The following is a 24187-nucleotide window of genomic DNA, read 5'->3' on the forward strand; positions in this document are numbered from 1 at the left end:
GCATGGACCTCTGATAGGGTATAGCAGTCAAAACATCTGGTCTGCATGGACCTCTGATAGGGTATAGCAGTCAAAACATCTGGTCTGCATGGACCTCTGATAGGGTATAGCAATCAAAACATCTGGTCTGTGTGGACCTCTGATAGGGTATAGCAATCAAAACGTGTGGTCCGTGTGGACCTCTGATAGGGTATAGCAATCAAAACATCTGGTCTGCATGGACCTCTGATAGGGTATAGCAATCAAAACATCTGGTCTGCATGGACCTCTGATAGGGTATAGCAATCAAAACATCTGGTCTGCATGGACCTCTGATAGGGTATAGCAGTCAAAACATCTGGTCTGCATGGACCTCTGATAGGGTATAGCAATCAAAACGTCTGGTCTGCATGGACCTCTGATAGGGTATAGCAATCAAAACATCTGGTCTGTGTGGACCTCTGATAGGGTATAGCAATCAAAACATCTGGTCTGTGTGGACCTCTGATAGGGTATAGCAGTCAAAACATCTGGTCTGCATGGACCTCTGATAGGGTATAACAATCAAAACATCTGGTCTGCATGGACCTCTGATAGGGTATAACAATCAAAACATCTGGTCTGCATGGACCTCTGATAGGGTATAGCAGTCAAAACATCTGGTCTGCATGGACCTCTGATAGGGTATAGCAATCAAAACATCTGGTCTGCATGGACCTCTGATAGGGTATAGCAGTCAAAACATCTGGTCTGCATGGACCTCTGATAGGGTATAGCAATCAAAACATCTGGTCTGCATGGACCTCTGATAGGGTATAGCAGTCAAAACATCTGGTCTGTGTGGACCTCTGATAGGGTATAGCAATCAAAACGTCTGGTCCGTGTGGACCTCTGATAGGGTATAGCAATCAAAACGTCTGGTCCGTGTGGACCTCTGTAGGATAATTTGGGTAAGCAAGCTTCATGAAGACGCCCTCAAAGATGCCCAATGGTGGTTTCAACGAGAATTAACGGGAACAATGGCTGACAATAAAATACCATTATGTGATGTGCTGTAACATGCTGTACCATCCTGCAAGCTGTGCTGTGCTGCAGTATTTATTTTCATTTGACATTTATTTAACTAGGCAAGTCAGGTCAGAACAAATTCTTATTTACAATGGCGGTCTACCCTTGGCAAACCCTCCCCTAACCTGGACGACGTTGGGCCAATTGTGTGCCGCCCTATGGGTGTCAGATCTCCCCAAGGAGATGTGGGTGTGGAGTCAGGCACAGGAGAAACAAGTTCCGAAGGAAAAGGGTGTTTTATTAAACCAGCTCAAAATAACAGGACACCAGACTACAGCAATAGCCACAAAACCCCACTCAGACACAGTCCAGGGAAAAAACACCTGTTAAACATGAACTAAAGAAAATGCAACCCAAAACTAACTGACAGTCAAACGAAAACAATCCCACACAAAAACCCAAAGCAAATGTTGAGATAAATATCCCCCCTAATTAACCAAAATGAAACCAGGTGAAACACAAAACAGACATAACCAAGAAAAGGAAAAAGGCAGCTAGTAGACCATCGACGACGACCGCCGAGCGCCGCCCGAACAGGGAGAGGAGCCACCTTCGGTGGAAGTCGTGACAATGGGACTCTGTCACGCTTGTGTGGAGAGACGGACCAAGGCACAGTGTGCTCTGAATTCCACATCTTTATTTTTGTTAAACTTACAAAAACAAAAAGGGAACCGTAACATAAGATGTACAACATGCACTGGTCAAAACAAGATCCCACAAAACACAGTGGGGAAGTGGCTGCCTAAATATGATCCCCAATCAGAGACAACGATAAACAGCTGCCTCTGATTTGGAACCATACCAGGCCAATATAGATAGGAACACCTAGATAGGAACACCCCCCCTAGTCACACCCCGACCTAACCAAAATAGAAAATAAAAAGGCTCTCTATGGTCAGGGCGTGACAGACTCCCATTCACTGCCAGTTGTGATACAGCCTGGAATTGGACCAGGGTCTGTAGTGACATCTCTTGCACTGAGATGCAGTGCCTTAGACCGTTGCGCCACACGAGAGTATGATGCAACTTTTAACGGAAGAACCACTGTAGGGCTAATTTGGTTGTGGGGTACGTACAGTAGGGGTCATTTGTCTGTGGGGTACGTAGAGGTAATTTGGCTGTTGGTCAGTCACAAGATTCCTGTTTGTCCTCAAAGGCTTAACTACAGGCACAGTTTAGGGAATTGGGACCTTCGTTACTCATAACTGACACATACTTTCAAAATGACTACCTCCCTGGATGTGGTTTAAAGAGCCGTTCTTTCCCCTGGTGTTGAAACAGTGGACTGATTGAGCCCATTAAACCTGACGTGTGTATGACACTGTTAACAGTCTTAGGAATGCTTTCTGAATGATGTTCAGGATGTGTTGTTGACATGCTTTTGTTTGTGTTTACAGACATGGTGATGACCTGATAGTAACGCCTTTTGCTCAGGTAAATATGATCCCAGCTCACCTGTCCTTAAACCCAGTCGCTAACACCCCTACACTCAGAACATCTGTGTCTTTCCATACTTGCTGGTGTAAGTAATGGCTAAACATGTTCTCTTTCTGTCCAGGTCCTCGCAAGCCTTCGAAGTGTAAGAAATAACTTCACAGTCCTGACCAATGTCCAATGTGCTTCAAACAAGTAAGTGTCCGGTGTTATTGTTTATCTGACTGATTAAGAACACTACCTAATAAATTATGCATAAATACATATACAAATGAGTCTCATGTCTGCTGTGGAGGACAATACACAGCAGCTGTAAATGTGTTGTAGTTTGTATCTCAATCCACAAGAGGGCAGTTGCTACCTATTCCACCCACTCTCGGCCTTGTGTTATCAGTTGCTACCTATTCCACCCACTCTCGGCCTTGTGTTATCAGTTGCTACCTATTCCACCCACTCTCGGCCTTGTGTTATCAGTTGCTACCTATTCCACCCACTCTCGGCCTTGTGTTATCAGTTGCTACCTATTCCACCCACTCTCGGCCTTGTGTTATCAGTTGCTACCTATTCCACCCACTCTCGGCCTTGTGTTATCAGTTGCTACCTATTCCACCCACTCTCGGCCTTGTGTTATCAGTTGCTACCTATTCCACCCACTCTCGGCCTTGTGTTATCAGTTGCTACCTATTCCACCCACTCTCGGCCTTGTCTTATTGGAGCTTTTCTCTTTGCATTTAAACTTGCTCACTGTTCAACGCATCATCAAATGAAATCAAATTGTATTTGTCACATGCGCACCTTACAACTGGTATAGAATTTACTGTGAAATGCTTGACAAAGTGGGGTTGGAACTCGTGAGATGTTGCCCTTCTCAGTCGCCGCCATCCTCAGCCTGTAGAACACATGAACTCAGAACACCGTCTTATTATTCTAGGTTTCCACTCCAGATTCCTTCTGCTCCTTGTGTTTTTCTATCGAAGGGTAATGTTAACGCCAGGCGAGAGGTAGTGCACTGCACAGCAGGATGTTAAGCACATGCTTTCTCTTTTTCCTCATGAAAACACTTTAACTACGTCAAGCTATTAGGACACTGTATGAACTCTTTTTGAAGCAGGTTAGCTGTGGAGTTATGGGAGAAAAACAACCCCATTATCACAGACACAGATCACTCATATTTTAGTCAAATAAACAAAATACTAAATCTCATTTTAATTGGTGGAAGTACATTTAAATGAGTAAATTCAACCTGATTTCAACTGCCATTTATGTAAATGATTATGTTGTGCTTGTTAAGTCATATTTTTGTTATAAGCCTGTCTGAAATGTCTAAAACATAACCCACACAATATAGGCAATGCGTGAATCACATTCCTACAGTGGGGCAAAAAAGTATTTAGTCAGCCACCAAGTTCTCTCACTTAAAAATATGAGAGAGGCCTGTAATTTTCATCATAGGTACACTTCAACTATGACAGACAAAATGAGAGAAAAAAATCCAGAAAATCACATTGTAGGATTTTTAATGAATTTATTTGCAAATTATGGTGGAAATAAGTATTTGGTCACCTACAAACAAGCAAGATTTCTGGCTCTCACAGACCTATACTGCATATCCTTATCTTTAAGAGTCTCCTCTGTCCTCCACTTGTTACCTGTATTAATGTCACCTGTTTGAACTTGTTATCAGTATAAAAGACACCTGTCCACAACCTCAAACAGTCACACTCCAAACTCCACTATGGCCAAGACCAAAGAGCTGTCAAAGGACACCAGAAACACAATTGTAGACCTGCACCAGGCTGGGAAGACTGAATCTGCAATAGGTAAGCAGCTTAGTTTGAAGAAATCAACTGTGGGAGCAAATATTAGGAAATGGAAGACATACAAGACCACTGATAATCTCCCTCGATCTGGGTCTCCACGCAAGATCTCACCCCGTGAGGTCAAAATGATCACAAGAACGGTGAGCAAAAATCCCAGAACCACACGGGGGGACCTAGTGAATGACCTGCAGAGAGCTGGGACTAAAGTAATAAAGCCTACCATCAGTAACACACGACGCCGCCAGGGACTCAAATCCTGCAGTGCCAGACATGTCCCCCTGCTTAAGCCAGTACATGTCCAGGCCCGTCTGAAGATTGCTAGAGAGCATTTGGATGATCCAGAAGAAGATTGGGAGAATGTCATATGGTCAGATGAAACCAAAATATAACTTTGTGGTAAAAACTCAACTCGTCGTGTTTGGAGGACAAAGAATGCTGAGTGGAATCCAAAGAACACCATACCTACTGTGAAGCATGGGAGTGGTAACGTCATGCTTTGGGGCTGTTCTTCTGCAAAGGGACTAGGACGACTGATCCGTGTAAAGGAAAGAATGATTGGGGCCTTGTATCGTGAGATTTTGAGTGAAAACCTCCTTCCATCAGCAAGGGCATTGAAGATGAAACGTGGCTGGAGATCTGCATGGAGGAATGGGCCAAAATACCAGCAACAGTGTGTGAAAACCTTGTGAAGACTTACAGAAAACGTTTGACCTCTGTCATTGCCAACAAAGGGTATATAACAAAGTATTGAGAAACTTATGTTATTGACCAAATACGTATTATCCACCATAATTTGCAAATAAATTCATTAAAAATCCTACAATGTGATTTTCTGGATTTTTTGTCTAATTTGTATGTCATAGTTGAAGTGTACGTATGATGAAAATTGCAGGCCTCTCTCATCTTTGTAAGTGGGAGAACTTGCACAATTGGTGGCTGACTAAATACTTTTTTGCCCCACTGTATATGCCTTACTATGAAGTGCAGAACATCCTCCTCTAGAATCAGACTGAGACTCAGACTGGGACTCAGACTGGGACTCAGACTGGGACTCAGACTGGGACTCAGACTGGGACTCAGACTGGGACTCAGACTGGGACTCAGACTGTGATTCAGACTGTGACTCAGACTGGGACTCAGACTTGCTTCTCCATTGAGTTGCAGACTAATATTACAAAACAGAAAAGGTGTATTATGTATATATTTGTATGTAGGGCATCGTTCCTCCTGCATTCAGATATCACCTGACGGAGTCTGTATTCTGCCTCTTGCTGTGAAGATACTGGAATACAATCTCTGTTCATAAAAAGCTTGTGTTGAATAGCCTGCCATATTGAAAACCAAAGTCTCCCTGACCTACATTCAGCTCTCACACAAACACACATCATGAACGCACCCTCGCAGGGACACATACTGGGATTCGGCTCATTGTACTTTCAGACACACATACTTGCATGCACACATGTCATGCATACATGTTTGAATGCTGGAATGCACACAAACACTCACAGACACACATACTTGCATGCACACATGTCATGCATACATGTTTGAATGCTGGAATGCACACAAACACTCACAGACACACATACTTGCATGCACACATGTCATGCATACATGTTTGAATGCTGGAATGCACACAAACACTCACAGACACACATACTTGCATGCACACATGTCATGCATACATGTTTGAATGCTGGAATGCACACAAACACTCACAGACACACATACTTGCATGCATGCATGCTTGCAGGCGCACATTTACATTTACATTACATTTACATTTAAGTCATTTAGCAGACGCTCTTATCCAGAGCGACTTACAAATTGGTGCATTCACCTTATGACATCCAGTGGAACAGCCACTTTACAATAGTGCATCTAAATCTTTTAAGGGGGGGGGGGGTAGAAGGATTACTTTATCCTATCCTAGGTATTCCTTAAAGAGGTGGTGATTGACTCCGCTGTCCTGGCGTCGTGAGGGAGTTTGTTCCACCATTGGGGGGCCAGAGCAGCGAACAGTTTTGACTGGGCTGAGCGGGAACTGTACTTCCTCAGTGGTAGGGAGGCGAGCAGGCCAGAGGTGGATGAACGCAGTGGCCTTGTTTGGGTGCAGGGCCTGATCAGAGCCTGGAGGTACTGAGGTGCCGTTCCCCTCACAGCTCCGTAGGCAAGCACCATGGTCTTGTAGCACAAACACTCTTGTAGACAAACACACTTTCATGCACGGAGCGGCAGATAGCCTAATGGTTAGAGTGTTGGGCCGGTAACCCATCAAATCCCGAGCTGATGAGGCAAAAATCTGTCATTCTGCCCCTGAACAAGGCAGTTAACCCAATGTTCCTAGGCCGTCATTGTAAATAAGAATTTGTTCTTAACTGACTTGCCTAGTTAGATAAAAATAAATGCACTCACGTAAACACACAGATCAGATCAGGCAGCTTTGAGAGCAATTCCCCTTTTATTCTTCATTTATCTGCTGCCTTTCTTAATCTCTCTCTTTCCCGTCCTCTTCTCACTGTAATCCTCACGGACATGTTGGCCTCATTCTTTTTCTCCTCTGTCTACCTCTCCTCTGTCTACCTCTCCCCTCTCTCCTCTCTGTCTCTCCTCTCCTCTGTCTCTCTTCTCTGTTTCTCCTCTCCTCTGTCTCTCCTCTCTGTCTCTCCTCTGTCTCTCTTCTCTGTTTCTCCTCTGTCTCTCCTCTCTGTCTCTCCTCCGTCTCTCCTCTCCTCTGTCTCTCCTCTCCTCTGTCTCTCCTCTCCTCTGTCTACCTCTCCTCTCTCTCCTCTCTGTCTCTTCTCTCCTCTGTCTCTCCTCTCCTCTGTCTACCTCTCCTCTCTCTCCTCTCTGTCTCTCCTCTCCTCTGTCTACCTCTCCTCTCTCTCCTCTCTGTCTCTTCTCTCCTCTGTCTACCTCTCCTCTCTCTCCTCTCTGTCTCTTCTCTCCTCTGTCTTCCCTCTCCTCTGTATCTCTTCTCTGTTTCTCCTCTCCTCTGTCTCTCCTCTCTGTCTCTACTCTCCTCTGTCTCCCCTCTCTTTCTCCCCTCTCCTCTCCTCTCCTCTGTCTCTCCTCTCCTCTCCTCTGTCTCTCCTCTCCTCTCCTCTGTCTCTCCTCTGTCTCTCCTCTCCTCTGTCTCTCCTCTCCTCTGTCTCTCCTCTCCTCCGTCTCTCCTCTCCTCTGTCTCTCCTCTGTCTCTCCTCTCTGTCTCTCCTCTCCTCTCTGTCTTTCCTCTCCTCTGTCTCTCCTTTCCTGTCTCTCCTCTCCTCTGTCTCTCCTCTCCTCTGTCTCTCCTCTGTCTCTCCTCTCTGTCTCTCCTCTCCTCTCTGTCTTTCCTCTCCTCTGTCTCTACTCTCCTCTGTCTCTACTCTCCTCTGTCTCTACTCTCCTCTGTCTCCCCTCTCTGTCTCTCCTCTCCTCTGTCTCTCCTCTCCTCTCCTGTCTCTCCTCTCCTCTGTTTCTCCTCTCCTCTGTCTCTCCTCTCCGTCTCTCCTCTCCTCTGTCTCTCCTCTCCGTCTCTCCTCTCCTCTGTCTTTCCTCTCCTCTGTCTCTCCTTTCCTGTCTCTCCTTTCCTGTCTCTCCTCTCCTCTCTCTTTCTTCTCCTCTGTCTCTCCTCTCATGTCTACCCTCTCCTCTGTCTCTCCTCTCCTCTTTCTCTCTGTCTCTCATCTCATGCCTCTCCTCTCCTCTGTCTCTCCCCTCTCTGTCTCTCCTCTCCTTTGTCTCTCCTCTCTGTCTCTCCTCTCTGTCTCTCCTCTCTGTCTCTCCTCTCTGTCTCTCCTCTCTGTCTCTCCTCTCTGTCTCTCCTCTCCTCTGTCTCTCCTCTCCTCTGTCTCTCCTCTCCTCTGTCTCTCCTCTCCTCTGTCTCCCCTCTCTTTCTCCCCTCTCCTCTCCTGTCTCTCCTCTCCTCTGTCTCTCCTCTCCTCTCCTCTGTCTCTCCTCTCCTCTGTCTCTCCTCTCTGTCTCTCCTCTCCTCTGTCTTTCATCTCTTCTGTCACTCCTCATTTAGAATGACTTAACCTATATAGTCTTACCAGATGTGGTTGGCCATATCAGAATATTACGATGTGACGTAGGCCTATCTAAATGGATTTCATAACCATACTTATGTTCTCTGTTTCCTCAGGAGGTCCCCTGCGGCCACTCAGCCTCCCATCACAAGAGTCTGTCTGCCAGGTAAGACCACAACGCATCACTCTCTCCTGCAATGCACATGGTGTCCCAAAGACAGGGATGTTAGTTTGTCTTTCCATATGTTTTCCTAAGCTTAAATCTTAAGATAATGTATCAATGTCAAGACCATTCTCTCGGTCTCTCTTCTCTTTCAATCTCTCCCTTCTGTGTCTCTCCTCCAATGTCTGTCCCTCTCTCTTCTCTCTCAGTCTCACCTGTTTGTGTCTCTCCTCCTCTCTGTCCCTCGCTCTTCTCTCTCCTCCTCCGTCTGTCTCACTCTCTCTCAATCTCTCCCTTCTGTCTCTCTCCTCCTCAGTCTGTCCCACTCTCTTCCCTCTCCTCCTCCGTCTGTCCTTCTCTCTCTTCTCTTGCTATCTTGTCTACACTTGATGCCTGAGACCTCACCTACACCCTCAACCCCTCCCTTACCCCACACCTCTCACCCTTCTACACCCCTCCCTTTTCTCCTCCCTCATCCCCTCCCTCAACTCCTACCTCACCTCATCCCTCTCCCCCCTCTCATTTGCGCATACAGTATGCGTTGGCTGTCTTCCCTGGCTCTGTCACCAGTGTTAGAAACAACACCCCCCCCCCCAAGCCTGTGTTTAGTCTGACTGCTCTGATGGGGGAGTACCAGGAAACCTCTCACTTCTCACTGAAAACACAACATCATGTGAATCCTGCTCATTGTACTGTAATGGAGGAGAGACCATGGTGTGTGTGTGTGTGTGTGTGTGTGTGTGTGTGTGTGTGTGTGTGTGTGTGTGTGTGTGTGTGTGTGTGTGTGTGTGTGTGTGTGTGTGTGTGTGTGTGTGTGTGTGTGTGTGTGTGTGTGTGTGTGTGTGTGTGTGTGTGTGTGTGTGTGTGTGTGTGTGTGTGTGTGTGTGTGTGTGTGTGTGTGTGTGTGTGTGTGTGTGTGTGTGTGTGTGTGTGTGTGTGTGTGTGTGTGTGTGTGTGTGTGTCGTTCGTTCGTCGAAAGAGAGTCGGACCGAAATGCAGCGTGATGGTTACTCATGTCTTTAATAATGAAACAAATGACGATACATGAAATAACTAAATAAATACAAAAACAACAAACGGAACGTGAAAACCTATTACAGCCTATCTGGTGAACACTACACAGAGACAGGAACAATCACCCACGAAATACACAGTGAAACCCAGGCTACCTAAATACGGTTCCCCATCAGAGACAACAAGAATCACCTGACTCTGATTGAGAACCGCCTCAGGCAGCCAAACCTATGCTACACACCCCTAATCAACCACAATCCCAATTCCTACAAAACCCCCAATAAGACAACACAATAAACCCATGTCACACCCTGGCCTGAACAAATAATTAAGGAAAACACAAAATACTATGACCAAGGCGTGACAAAATCCCCCCCTAAGGTGCGGACTCCCGGACGCACCTCACAACCATAGGGAGGGTCCGGTTGGGCGTCTGTCCATGGTGGCGGTTCCGGCTCGGGACGTGGACCCCACTCCATTAATGTCATAGTTCCTCCCCTTACTCATCCTGGGATAATCCACCCTCGCCGCCGACCATGGCCTAATAGTCCTCACCCAGAACCCCACTGGACTGAGGGGCAGCTCGTGACTGAGGGGCAGCTCGTGACTGAGGGGCAGCTCGTGACTGAGGGGCAGCTCGTGACTGAGGGGCAGCTCGTGACTGAGGGGCAGCTCGTGACTGAGGGGCAGCTCGTGACTGAGGGGCAGCTCGGGACTGAGGGGCAGCTCGGGACTGAGGGGCAGCTCGGGACTGAGGGGCAGCTCGGGACTGAGGGGAAGCCCAGTACTGAGAGGAAGCCCAGTACTGAGATGAAGCTCAGGCAGGTAGTAGGCTCCGGTAGATCCTGGCTGGCTGGCGGATCTGGAAGATTCTGGTTGACCGGCAGATCTGGAAGAGACTGGTTGACTGGCAGATCTGGAAGAGACTGGTTGACTGGCAGATCTGGAAGAGACTGGTTGACTGGCAGATCTGGAAGAGACTGGTTGACTGGCAGATCTGGAAGAATCTGGTTGACTGGCAGATCTAGAAGATCATGGCTGACTGGCGGATCTAGCTGCTCTATGCAGACTGACAGCTCTGGCTGCTCTATGCAGACTGACAGCTCTGGCTGCTCCATGCAGACTAGCAGCTCTGGCTGTTCCATGCAGACTGACATCTCAGGCTGCTCCATGCAGACTGACAGCTCTGACAGCTCCTTGCAGACTGGCAGCTCCTTGCAGACTGGCAGCTCCTTGCAGACTGACAGCTCTGGCTGCTTCATGCAGACTGACAGCTCCTTGCAGACTGACAGCTCCTTGCAGACTGGCAGCTCCTTGCAGACTGGCAGCTCCTTGCAGACTGACAGCTCTGGCTGCTTCATGTAGACTGACAGTTCTGGCTGCTCCATGCAGACTGACAGCTCTGACTGCTCCATGCAGGCTGACAGCTCTGACTGCTCCATGCAGGCTGACAGCTCTGATTGCTCCATGCAGGCTGGCATCACCTTGCAGACTGGCAGCTCCTTGCAGACTGGCAGCTCCTTGCAGACTGGCAGCTCTGGCTGCTCCATGCAGGCTGACAGCTCCTTGCAGACTGGCAGCTCCTTGCAGACAGGATTCTCCGGCAGCGCTGTAGTGGAGGAAGGCTCTAGAAGCGCTGAACAGGCGGGAGACTCCGGTAGCGCAGGAGAGGAGAAAGGCTCTGATGGCGCTGAACAGGCGGGAGGCTCCGGCAGCGCAGGAGAGGCGAGGCGCACTGTAGGCCTGGTGCGTGGTGCTGGCACTGGTGGTACTGGGCCGAGGACACGCACAGGAAGCCTGGTGCGGGGAGCTGCTACCGGAGGACTGGTATGTGAAGGTGGCACAGGATGGACTGGACCGTAAAGGTGTACTGGAGAGCCTGAGAGCAGGACTGGCACAGGATGTGCAAGGCTAGGTAGGTACACAGGAGGCCTAGTGCGTGAGGATGGCACATTTTTCACCAGCCGACTAACACGCACCTCAGGACGAGTATGGAGCGCTGACCCAGGTGCCATCAAATCCCCGACACACTCTGTCGGACGAATCTTGCACCTAAAGCACCAAGCTAGCAACTCCCTCATTACTCTCCACTCCACCTTCCCCATTAACTCCTTCACAGTCTCTGCTTCGCTCACCTCTAACACCGGCTCTGGTTCTGGTCTCCTCCTTGGCTCCTCACGATTAACAAGGAGAGTTGGCTCAGGTCTATCTCCAGACTCTGCCACTCTCCCTCTGAGCCCCCCCCCCCAATACATTTTTGGGGCTGACTCACGGGCTTTCCTCTGCGCCGTCGTTATTGCCTCTCCAACTCCATTCTCCGATAGCCCTCTTCGCACTGCTCCAGCGAATACCAGGCGGGCTCCGGCACGCTCTCTGGGTCGACCGCCCACCTGCCTATTTCATCCCACGTCGTATACTCCATACTTCTGTTGTCCATAACGTCCTCCCTTCGCTGCTCCTGCTGTCGATGCCTGTTACCAGGCCGCTCGGTCCGGGTGTGGTGGGTGATTCTGTAACGGCGTTCGTTCGTCGAAAGAGAGTCGGACCGAAATGCAGCGTGGTGGTTACTCATGTCTTTAATGAAACAAATGACGATACATGAAATAACTAAATAAATACAAAAACAACAAACGGAACGTGAAAACCTATTACAGCCTATCTGGTGAACACTACACAGAGACAGGAACAATCACCCACGAAATACACAGTGAAACCCAGGCTACCTAAATACGGTTCCCAATCAGACAACGAGAATCACCTGACTCTGATTGAGAACTGCCTCAGGCAGCCAAACCTATGCTACACACCCCTAATCAACCACAATCCCAATTCCTACAAAAACCCCAATAAGACAACACAATAAAGCCATGTCACACCCTGGCCTGAACAAATAATTAAGGAAAACACAAAATACTATGACCAAGGCGTGTGTGTGTGTAATAATATAATAATATATGCATTTAGCAGACGCTTTTATCCAAAGCGACTTACAGTCATGTGTGCATACATTCTACATATGGGTGGTCCCGGGGATCGAACCCACTACCCTGGCGTTACAAGCGTCATGCTCTACCAACTGAGCTACAGAAGGACCACACCTGTGTGTTTGTGTGTGTGTGTGTGTGTGTGTGTGTGTGTGTGTGTGTGTGTGTGTGTGTGTGTGTGTGTGTGTGTGTGTGTGTGTGTGTGTGTGTGTGTGTGTGTGTGTGTGTGTGTGTGTGTGTGTGTGTGTGTGTGTGTGTGTGTGTGTGTGACTATTGGACCACTGGCTGGACAAAGCAACAGTAGCTTTGTGTGTGTTTGCTCCTTCAGCGGACTGGAGAAGAAATGGGATGCAGACAGACAAGGGGCCATTGTCTCTGTGCCCACATCTTATTGACACCTTGATAGAAACACACGTGTGCATGACTGGGAACTCCTGACTGTGTCCTTGAGCTTGTATGATAGTGTCAGGAGGGCAGGCTGCCAAAACGAGAAGACATAGACACACACTCACAAACACACGCACACACCCTTGGCAAGACAAGACAGAGGATCTCTGAAAAATGTTGATTAAACATAGCAGGAGAAGTGTGGCTTTTCATTAGCGGTTAGCATCATAATCCAAGATGGCGTAGCAGTCGGACGTGTGTTTGTCTTGTCCTGTGTAAATAGTAGTTTTCCTCGTTTTTTTCGTATACATTTCGTATATATTTGAATCTCACTTTCCATCTACGAACTGAATATACTTTCCTGCAACCCTTCTTACCCAATGTGGTACGGATCTGCTATTTTCTATACTTTGAAACCGGAACCCCCATCAGAAGCTAGCCAGCTAACTAGCTAGTAGTCAGTTATCCACTGCTAGTGGTCTTCACTTTTAGCTCGGACACCAGCCAGCTTCAGCTCGGCCAATACCTGCCAGTCTGCACAGTGTGATATCAACCCAGAGCATATCGGACTGCTTTTTCTCTACCACATCACCGGATTCCTGCCTTAAGCTCTGGACCATTACACCCGATCATCGCAGCTAGCTAGCTGCAACCAAGTGGCTGCTAGCTTTCTGTATCTCCATGTCTCCAGCTCGCCTAGCATAGTAGCGACTACTGAACGGCTCCCTGACTCATCTATAGCTGCTCATTGGACCTTATGATCACTCGGCTACACATGCCTCTCCCTAATGTCAATATGCCTTGTCTACTGCTGTTTCGGTAAGTTCGAGCTTCTACTTTTAAAAATCCACCTTTCCAGAATTAAGTCTCTCACCATTGCTGCTTGTCCAGCTGTGCACTGGACACTATATGTGAATTGATTGCCCCCCATCTAGCTTCAGAGTTCATACTGTTTGGTGACCTAAACTGGGATATGCTTCACACCCCGGCCGTCCTACAATCTAAATTAGATGCCCTCACTCTCACACAAATTATCAAGGAATCTACCAGGTACATCCCTAAATCCATAACCATGGGCACCCTCTTAGATATCATCCTGACCAACCTGCCCTCTAAATACACCTCTGCTGTCTTCAACCAGGATCTCAGCGATCACTGCCTCATTGCCTGCATCCGTAATTATGTCCGTGGTCAAATGACCCAAATCCAGATATCTGATGTTCTGAAAGAGCTGAAACATCTGGACCCCTACAAATCAGCTGGGCTAGACAATCTGGACCCTCTCCTTCTAAAATTATCCGGCACAATTGTTCCGACCTATTACTAGCCTGTTCAACCTTTCTTTTGTATCGTCTGAGATCTTCAAAGATTGGAAAGCTGCCACGGTCATCCCCCTCTTCAAAGGGGGAGACACTCTAGACCCAAACTGTTATAGACCTATATCCATCCTGCCCTGCCTTTCTAAAGTCTTCAAAAGACTGCATCCAATGACTGGAATGAATTGCAAAAATCACTGAAGCTAGAGACTTATATCTCCCTCACTAACTTTAACCATCAACTGTCAGAGCAGCTTACTGATCATTGCACCTGTACATGGCTCATCTGTAAATAGCCAACCCAAATACCTGTTATTTATTATTTGCTCCTTTGCACCCCAGTATCGCTACTTGCACACTCATCTTCTGCACATCTATCACTCCAGTGTTTAATTGCTAAATTGTCAATATTTCGCCACTATGGCCTATTTATTGCCTTACCTCCCTAATCTTAACTCATTTTTAACACACTGTAAATATACTTTTCTATTGTGTTATTGACTGTATGTTTGTTTATTCCATGTGTAACTCTGTGTTGTTGTTTGTGTCACACTGCTTTGCTTTATCTTGGCCAGGTCGCAAGTTGTAAACGAGAACTTGTTCTCAACTGGCCTACCAGGTTAAATAAAGGTGAAATAAAAATAATGAAGGAGAATGGGATTCTGTTGAGTCTGCTGCTACAGACACGGCCATAACACAGTAACGGGGACTCATTGTCATTCCTCTCACATTGTTAAGATATAGGTTTTTCCAAACAGTTTCGGTCATTGGACTTATAATACAAAGACTACAAGGACAGAGGAGTACACACACACACACACACACACACACACACACACACACACACACACACACACACACACACACACACACACACACACACACACACACACTGTATTACAAGGGCAGATTGAAATAGAGAAGAGGAAGTGCGTGATGTGTTTGTGTGTCATTCATCTGTGTGTGTGTGTGTGCGTTTGTGTGTGTGTGCCAATGCATGCGTTTATGTGCATCCGTATGAGTAGGCCTACAAGTGTATTTCTGTATGTGCACAGTGTGCACATGTTTTTGAGTATGGTCCTGTGCAAGTGTGTGTGTGTGTGTGTGTGTCTGTGGGCAGGGAGCTGTTCCTGTGTGACAGTGCTCCGGGGCCCTGATTGACGTCAGTCCGCCTGCATGTGGCTTTTGTTGACTTCCTGTCAGCGCAGATGGACAGACCGCCACTTCCCCTTTCTGAAGAGGGAGTGCTCGTCAGGTGCATGAGTATGTGTGTGTGTGTGTGAGAAGAATGAGTGTGTTTCCCATAAGCAGACTAGGCTATGACGATCACTATGACCTATTGAGTTAGGTACTGTGAGGTTTCATGTGCTTTTCTATCAGTACTTTTAGTTCATAGTCTCCTCAGAGGAGGACATCACTAGCATGCTGGCAGCATCACAGGGTTCACTGAGTACAGTGTTGAAGGGTTACGTGAAAAGGGTTAGGGCTGGTAATTGCCAGCGACTTGACGATGCAATATTGTCATGATACTTAGGTGCCGATATGATATGTATTGTGATTCTCACGATTGCGATTCGATACTGTGATTTTATTGCGTTCCGAACATATTACTCACCATATGTCTTCTGCAGAGGAACAAGAGAGTCATGAGAAAACACGTTTTGATCAGTCATGGAAATAAAAGTGCTGAAAACAAATTGGCTCCCTATTTAAAAAGAAGATGGAGAACAAGCTATAAAGGAAAAATACTGGAGTTTTGGTGCAGGTACAGACAACTAGCACAAAAATAATATTGCGATATTGTCCAAACAATACGATATATCATTAAAAAATAATATCCTGACATGTAACTGTGAAGATTTTTTCCCCATCACTAAAATTGTGAATGAAGTAGATTTTAATGGGAGGTGTTTTACCTTCATGGTTTCTCCTTGTGATCAGGTAGAGCCACTCAACCAATCCTCCAATAATACACTTGTCCTCAATTGCTCAGGTTAGGTTAGGTTATATCTAAACACAAGGTTAGTTGATGAGACTTCCACATACTGTAGCTGAAGGCGTTGACAGTGTTGTTGGTTACCTACTGCATAGCTACTCTGAATGATACCAGAGCCATTACACCACCCTCACTTCCATCTTACCATATTCCCATGCTCTGAGAGGTCACCTCCCCTCTTCCACCTGTATCCCCCACCCCTCCTCCACACACAAACCCTGCCCCCCCCCCCCCCCTATGACAGTGTGTGATGTAAGGCTTGCCAGACCCTGTCTTTGTCTGTCACACTGGAGACAATGAGACAGAGGGAAAGAGTGATTTCCTGTCCCATCCTTCCTCCGTCTGCTCCCCCTCTCTTTTCGTCCGGCAGAGGGGAGGAAATGGAGGGCAGGAAGAGAGAAGCAGATTGATCCTGTTATTGGCCTGTTGTCCCTGTTGTAACGGAACACGACGGACAGACGGACGGAACCCAGGAGGTGTTTTTGTGTCTGGCAGGCAGGGAAGCTGTCTGTGTGTGTGTGACACTATTGGACCACTGGCTGGACAAAGCAACAGTAGCTTTGTGTGTGTTTGCTCCTTCAGCAGACTGGAGAAGAAATGGGATGCAGACAGACAAGGGGCCATTGTCTCTGTGCCCACATCTTATAAATACCTTGATAGAAACACACATGCACATATTTAACACTGATAAACACTCACACACTGGTCTGTGGCCTGCACACTCACAGCTCACACAATGTCATGGCACGAGCTGCACTTAATGTTAGAGTCAGGCCTCAGCATAAGGCCTCAACATAGCCTATTCTGTTGTTGTGTATATTGTATAGTATGAAATGAAAATAACCAACACAGACTCCATAAGGTTATCAGGACATGATGTTCTTATCACAGTGACAGTGACAGGGCCGATATTGTCATGACTTCTCACCCTCACACTGAGTGGCACGTGCCATTTAGCGCTCACCGCAGCAGCAAGGCAGGCAGGTAATTGGAAAAACCTCAGTGCGTTTTTTCACAGTGGCCATGATGATGGACAGATACAGGGGAGAGATGAAGAAAGAGAGATAGAGGAGAAACAGGAAGAGAGAGAACATTAGAGAGAGAGAGAGAGAGAAGAGAGAGGAGAGCAAGAGAAGAGAGAGAGAGGAGAAAAAAGAGAGAGAGGAGAGAAAGAAGAGAAATAGAGGAGAGAGAGAGGAAAAACAGGAAGAGATAAGAGAAGAGAGAGAGAGAGAGGAGAGCAAGAGAAGAGAGATAGAGGAGAGAAAGAAGAGAGTTAGAGGAGAGAGAAGAGAGTTAGAGAGAGAGAGAAAGAGAAGAGAGAAATAGGAGAGAGAGAGAAGAGAGAGAGAGAAGATAGATAGAGAGAAGAGAGAGAAGACAGATAGAGGAGATAGACGAGAGTTAGAGATGAGAGAGAATTAGAGGAGAGAGAGAAGAAAGAGAGAAGAGAGATAAATGAGAGAGAGGAGAGAGAGAGGAGAGAGAGGAGAGAGTTAGAGGAGAGAGAGAGAGAAAGAAAGAGAGAAGAGAGAAAGAGAAGAAAGAGGAGAGAGTTGGTGGAGAGAGAGAGAAGAGAGAGAGAGGAGAGAGATCATCACTGATGACAATCAGAACAGGTTGGGGAGGTCCGCCCGCTTCACGGATTCTTGTGTATTTCAAACCTTGACCCATTAATTCTGTGTGGTTACAGGGTTAATTCCGAATGGTTACAGGGTTAAAACCGAAATTACTCAAAGGGTTAAGTTTAGGTATTCATTCCGAGTTGTTAAGGTTAGGGGCTATGGTTTGGGGAAAGTAAGAAAATAATAACATTAAGTATCATCAAGTTCTCTCCCTGCTTGCTAGAGAACTGTGAACTGCCTTGGCTGAGTGGTCTAAGCAGCACACTCTGGCTCTGAGCCTCGTGAGTTTGTTTATTTTGGGATTTTTCTTTTGACCAGCCTGGTATTTAACACCACAGGAATGTTGCTGTTGTGTTGTTGTGATGGTCAGACATGACGAAGGCATCAGTGCTCTGTCATAGTTCTAGAGTCGTAGAGGAAATGTTTTCCCTCTGTGTTGACTGTACTATGTTAACGGGAAAACACATAGGTATGAGCAGGCTTCCTGATAGGTCGACCCAGCGATGAAATTGCCTCCGACAGGAACCGCAGGGTGGGAAAAAGCCTGTGTGACTGTGTGCGTGCACGTGTATGTGTGTGTGCGCGTGTGTGTGAACAGGCCTGTGAACCTATAGGCTTCATTCAAACACTGTGTGTTTGGCTATTCAGCTCTATAGAAAGGTGTTAACAGTCTGGCTTTTAGGTGAAAGTCCCATTGTAAAGTCCATTGTTAGACTATTTATCTATGAGGAAGGACCTTTTCCCAATGAGAGGCCCTACGTGCTATTTCAAACCTAAGCTCAGGAGTAGTGTTTGCTTTGGCATGTAAAGCCTAGTCTACGTATGGCTAAAGTGATGTAGGATCTTAATTTGATCACCCTGTTGTATTTGAGGTTTTTATAGGCTTCTGAAGTTTGTCATTTCCACTTTGAAATTTCACCAAAAATGTATCAGCCGCTACAAAAATGTCCATTCATTATAATCCACATAATATTTCAAATGTCCTGTTGCTGCAGGATTATTTTCCTGCTGTAGCAAACTGGCTCAAATGAAGATTCTACATACAGTATGTAGGAGTGTTATGCAATAGGGCATAGAGTTAGACACATGGACAGGCATGCACACACGTATACATGGTAGATTACAAGCCTGTTCCCAGGATAAGACATTCATTTGTCCATTAAAGAGAGCCAGAGACTCTCTTGAACATGCTTGATGACTTTGCCAGGCGTGCCAAGTTCTGCCAACCCTTTAAGAACAAAGTGGTCTTTCTCAGATCCAGATCCACAACACTTTCCTCACAGGCACACAAACAGGAACACTTAGGAACACGCACATTCTTCTAATAGCTGTCATTGAATGAAGTGAAGTCTGGAGCTAAGGTAAGCTCTGTAGTAAAACAGGAGAGAGGTAAAGATAAAGACAGCCCCTGATACATTTGGTAAGTCCCCTATCGAGGCTCCTCTATCTCTAAGACCATCCCCAGATGACCCGTAGAGCATCAGTCACATATCTGCCCCTTTCAGCCTTAAAGCTCCAGGAAATCACTGAATCGTCTTGGAATAACGGCTTAATGTGGTTTACTTTAAATCCTATGTGTCGAGTCTCGACTTAACCAGTTAAACACAGCACACAGTAGATTTAAGGCAGAAGAATGTGTTGTCCTATCGTGGTGGTTTTGTTATATTCAGAACCGTCTGTTTGTGTTCAAGGCCCTTTATATTGTATGGTGGAACAAGTACCTTTCTCTGAATTCAATGAAGTTTGGACTCTTTTTAAATAACCCTTCATATGGCTGTTTTCTTTTAGATCTGTTCTGAGGTGGTGCTGTGTGTGTGTGTATGTGTGCGTGCGTGTGTGATCATTCTCAAAGCCCTGTTCTGTAGCTGTGCCAGTGTTCCTATAATACATGCCCAGGATGTAATGACCTGTTCCCCGACCAGACAGGGAATAAAGAGTTACTCATCATCAGGCAGTTTATGACTGTTTCTTAATACTCCCATCCTGGACTGACCCTGCTGCTAATAAAGTGTTGGTATGCAGGAATGCAACAGAGGTCACTGAGGGAAGAGAGAGAAAGGAAGGACTGATGAGAGGGCTTACGCTGCTTTTAGTCAAGCGAAACGCATCAGGGATGGTCCAGGGCTGCACACAGAGCCCTCCGCACACTGTAGGCTGCAACCTGCAACCTGTTTCCCTGTTTTTAGGCAGGAAACAGCTGTGAAGCGAGTTATAGCCTTTTCACTGTAGGCTGCAACCTGCAACCTGTTTCCCTGTTTTTAGGCGGGAAACAGCTGTGAAGCGAGTTATAGCCTTTTCACTGTAGGCTGCAACCTGCAACCTGTTTCCCTGTTTTCAGGCTGGAAACAGCTGTAAAGCGAGTTATAGCCTTTTCACTGTAGGCTGCAACCTGTTTCCCTGTTTTTAGGATGGAAACAGCTGTGAAGCGAGTTATAGCCTTTTCACTGTAGGCTGCAACCTGCAACCTGTTTCCCTGTTTTTAGGCGGGAAACAGCTGTGAAGCGAGTTATAGCCTTTTCACTGTAGGCTGCAACCTGCAACCTGTTTCCCTGTTTTCAGGCTGGAAACAGCTGTAAAGCCCTTTTCACTGTAGGCTGCAACCTGTTTCCCTGTTTTTAGGATGGAAACAGCTGTGAAGCGAGTTATAGCCTTTTCACTGTAGGCTGCAACCTGCAACCTGTTTCCCTGTTTTTAGGCGGGAAACAGCTGTGAAGCGAGTTATAGCCTTTTCACTGTAGGCTGCAACCTGCAACCTGTTTCCCTGTTTTCAGGCTGGAAACAGCTGTAAAGCGAGTTATAGCCTTTTCACTGTAGGCTGCAACCTGTTTCCCTGTTTTTAGGATGGAAACAGCTGTGAAGCGAGTTATAGCCTTTTCACTGTAGGCTGCAACCTGTTTCCCTGTTTTTAGAATGGAAACAGCTGTGAAGCGAGTTATAGCCTTTTCACTGTAGGCTGAAACCTGTTTCCCTGTTTTTAGGATGGAAACAGCTGTGAAGCGAGTTATAGCCTTTTCACTGTAGGCTGCAACCTGTTTCCCTGTTTTTAGGATGGAAACAGCTGTGAAGCGAGTTATAGCCTTTTCACTGTAGGCTGCAACCTGTTTCCCTGTTTTTAGGATGGAAACAGCTGTGAAGCGAGTTATAGCCTTTTCACTTTGGGCTGGAAAGTGTGTTTGTGTTTTTCGAGTCTGTTCTTCAAGAATGTGAAACAATGTTGTGTCTGTTTTTCATGAAATCATAAATGGACGTTTTTTTCATTTTTGTTTCTTTGTTTCTTCTAGGCTATTGAATATGCACATGTTTTTAATTTATTAATACATGTGTTAGTAGGCCAGTACAATTTCAAGTAATCCATCCAATCCTGTTTTATTCTGTCTACAAGGAAGGCAGTGAATGGAGTGCATGCTTCCTGTGACTTCCTGAGCATGCAGCTCAGATATTTTTTTTATAGACAAATACATTGCATTCAGAAAGTACATTCCACATTTCCCCATAATGACACAACATAAACAGCTCAAATGTTTTATTTGAAAATATGTTTAAAAAAGATTTTTAAAAATACCTTATTTACATAAGTATTCAGACCCTTTGCTATGAGACTTGAAATTGAGCTCAGGTGCATCCTGTTTCCATTGATCATCCTTGAGAGTTTCTACAACTTGATTAGAGTCCACCTGTGGTAAATTCAATTGATTGTACATGATTTAGAAAGGCACACACCTGTATATATCAGGTCCCATAGTTGACAGTGCATATCAGAGCAAAAACCAAGCCATGAGGTCGAAGGAATTGTCCGTAGAGTTCCGAGACAGGATTGTCTCGAGGCACAGATCTGGGGAAGGGTACCAAAAACGTTCTACAGCATTGAAGGTCCCCAATAACACAATGGACTCCATCATTCTGAAATAGAAGAAGTTTGGAACCACCAAGCCTCTTCCTACAGTTGGCCACCTGGCCAAACTGAGCAATCGGCGGAGAAGGGCCTTGGTCAGGGAGGTGACCAAGAAACTGATGATCACTCTGACAGAGCTCCAGAGTTCTTCTGTGGAGATGGGAGAACCTTTCAGAAGGACAACCATCTCTGCAGCACTCCATCAATCAGGTCTTTATGGTAGAGTGGCCAGGCGGAAGCCACTCCTCAGTAAAAGGCACATGACAGCTCGCTTGGAGTTTGCCAAAAGGCACCTAAAGACTCTCAGACCATGAGAAACAAGATTCTGTGGTCTGATGAAACCAAGATTGAAATCTTTGGCCAGAATGCCAAGCGTCACATCTGGAGGAAACCTGGCACCATCCCTATGCTGAAGCATGGTGGTGGCAGAATCATACTGTGTGGATGTTTTTCAGCGGCAGTGGACTGGGAGACTAGTCAGGATCGAGGGAAAGAAGAACGGACCGAAGAAGAGAGAGATCCTTGATGAAAACCTACTCCAGAGCACTCAGGACCTCAGACTGGGGTGAAGGTTCACCTTCTAACAGGACAATGACCATAAGCACACAGCCAAGGCGAGCCAAAAGTGGCTTCGGGGCAAGTGTGTCCTTGAGTGGGCCAGCCAGAGCCCGGACTTGAACCCGATCGAACATCTCTGGAGAGACGTGAAAATAGCTGGGCAGCAACGTTCCCCATCCAACCTAACAGCGCTTGAGAGGATCTGCAGAGAAGAATAGGAGAAACTCCCCAAATACAGGTGTGCCAAGCTTGTAGTGTCATACTCAAGAAGATCCGAGGCTGTAATCGCTGCCAAAGATGCTTCAACAAAGTACTGAGTAAAGGTTCTGAATACTTATGTAATAATGTGATATTTGATATTTCAGGTTTTATTTTTAGTTAACATTTCTTAAAACCTGTTTTTGCTTTGTCATTATAGGCTATTGTGTGTACATTGATGAGGGCAAAACACGATTTAATCCATTTTATAATAAGGCTGTTACGTAACAAAATGTGGGGGGTAAGTCAAGGGGTCTGAATACTTTCTAAATGCACTGTATGTGTTTAAACAGCCAGCCCTTCTTGTCCACACATAGCATTGTGACTTTATTTACCTGTCATAGTGGCCGGCTTCTACAGGCCCAGTTGGAGGTGAGGAGAAGCCACGGGTACGGGTGATAATACACCCCCCGCCCTGGGTGCACCTGTCTGGGGTTTCTCACTGACACAGAGGTGGCCATCTGCCGTTGACTGAGACATGGTTCCCCTCATGACCACAGCTATACATATTCAGGAATACACACACACTCATACACATAGAAACAGTGGTGGAAAAAGTACCCTATTGTAATACTTGAGTAAAAGTATAGATACCTTAATAGAAAGTGACTAAAGTAAAAGTGAAAGTTCCCCACTAAAATACTACTTGAGTGAAAGTCTAAAAGTATTTGGTTCTAAATATACTTAAGTATCAAAAGTAAATGTAATTGATAAAATCTAATTTCAAATTCCCTATATTAGTCTAAGCAGACGGCACCATTGTCTTGTTTTTAAAATTGACTGAGAGCCAAGACATGATTCATCAGACATGATTTACAAAGGATGCAATAGTGTTTAGTGAGTCCGACAGACCAGAGGCAGTAGGAATGATCATGTGGTCTCCTGCTAAGTTGGTAAATTTAACAATTTCCAGTCCTGCTAACTAGTACTTTTGGTTGTCAGGGAAAATGAATGGAGTAAAAAGTACAATATTTTCTTTAGGAATGTAGTGAAGTAAAAATAAAAGTTGTCAAAAATATAAATAGTAAAGTACAGATACCCCCAAAAACTACTTAAGTACTACTGTAAAGTATTTCTACTTAAGTACTTTACGCCACTGCATACAAGCACACACAAGCACAGCTGACTGATCTTGAGCATTCTTCCTTTGCCCCCACACACTCATAATTAAGAAGTGATGACACTATCAGACATCTGCCCTTGTCATGGTATCCTTGTTGGCATCAGCAGTGGGTCCTATGGCACGTCTAGCCTGTCTGAATGCCACAGCTATCTCTAACACAGCACGTCTGCTAAATACCATGCCAGCACGCCATGCACCGCTGCCTGTTGCCAGTGCGATTATTATTCCTGCTGTCCACTGGTGATCAGACCCCGTGTGTTTTCCAGTAAGGACAAATACACTTAAGTATACCGTATTGTGAAAAATGCTTGGTACTCCTGCCCCAGGTGACTGCGTGTTGGGAAACAGCATTTCTGTATCTTCGGCCCACTTTCCTCCAGCCCTGTATTTCTGTCCTCTGTGTTTAATATTACCTACTGTGAGTCTTTACTGCTTCCCACTCACAGGCCACTGAAGGAGCAGGTACCTAGGCAGAGTTCTCTGGTAGCCAGGCAGAGTTCTCTGGTAGCCAGGCAGAGTTCTCTGGTAGCCAGGCAGAGTTCTCTGGTAGCCAGGCA

The 24187-nt window shown here is 46.2% G+C and overlaps 1 protein-coding gene across 4 annotated transcripts in view; it reads left to right on the plus strand.

Annotated features, from left to right (window-relative positions):
• Nucleotides 1-24187, plus strand: part of pde4ba (phosphodiesterase 4B, cAMP-specific a) — a 360826-nt gene that overhangs the window by 278802 nt on the left and 57837 nt on the right. For all 4 annotated transcript variants that reach the window (XM_046300226.1, XM_046300228.1, XM_046300225.1 and 1 more), the window contains 3 exons: nt 2445-2481; nt 2606-2676; nt 8431-8480. In XM_046300226.1, coding sequence (XP_046156182.1) covers nt 2445-2481; nt 2606-2676; nt 8431-8480 — 158 coding nt within the window. The remainder of the gene's footprint in view (nt 1-2444; nt 2482-2605; nt 2677-8430; nt 8481-24187) is intronic.

Source organism: Oncorhynchus gorbuscha, linkage group LG15, assembly GCF_021184085.1.
Source record: "Oncorhynchus gorbuscha isolate QuinsamMale2020 ecotype Even-year linkage group LG15, OgorEven_v1.0, whole genome shotgun sequence".
Classification (NCBI taxonomy): domain Eukaryota; kingdom Metazoa; phylum Chordata; class Actinopteri; order Salmoniformes; family Salmonidae; genus Oncorhynchus; species Oncorhynchus gorbuscha.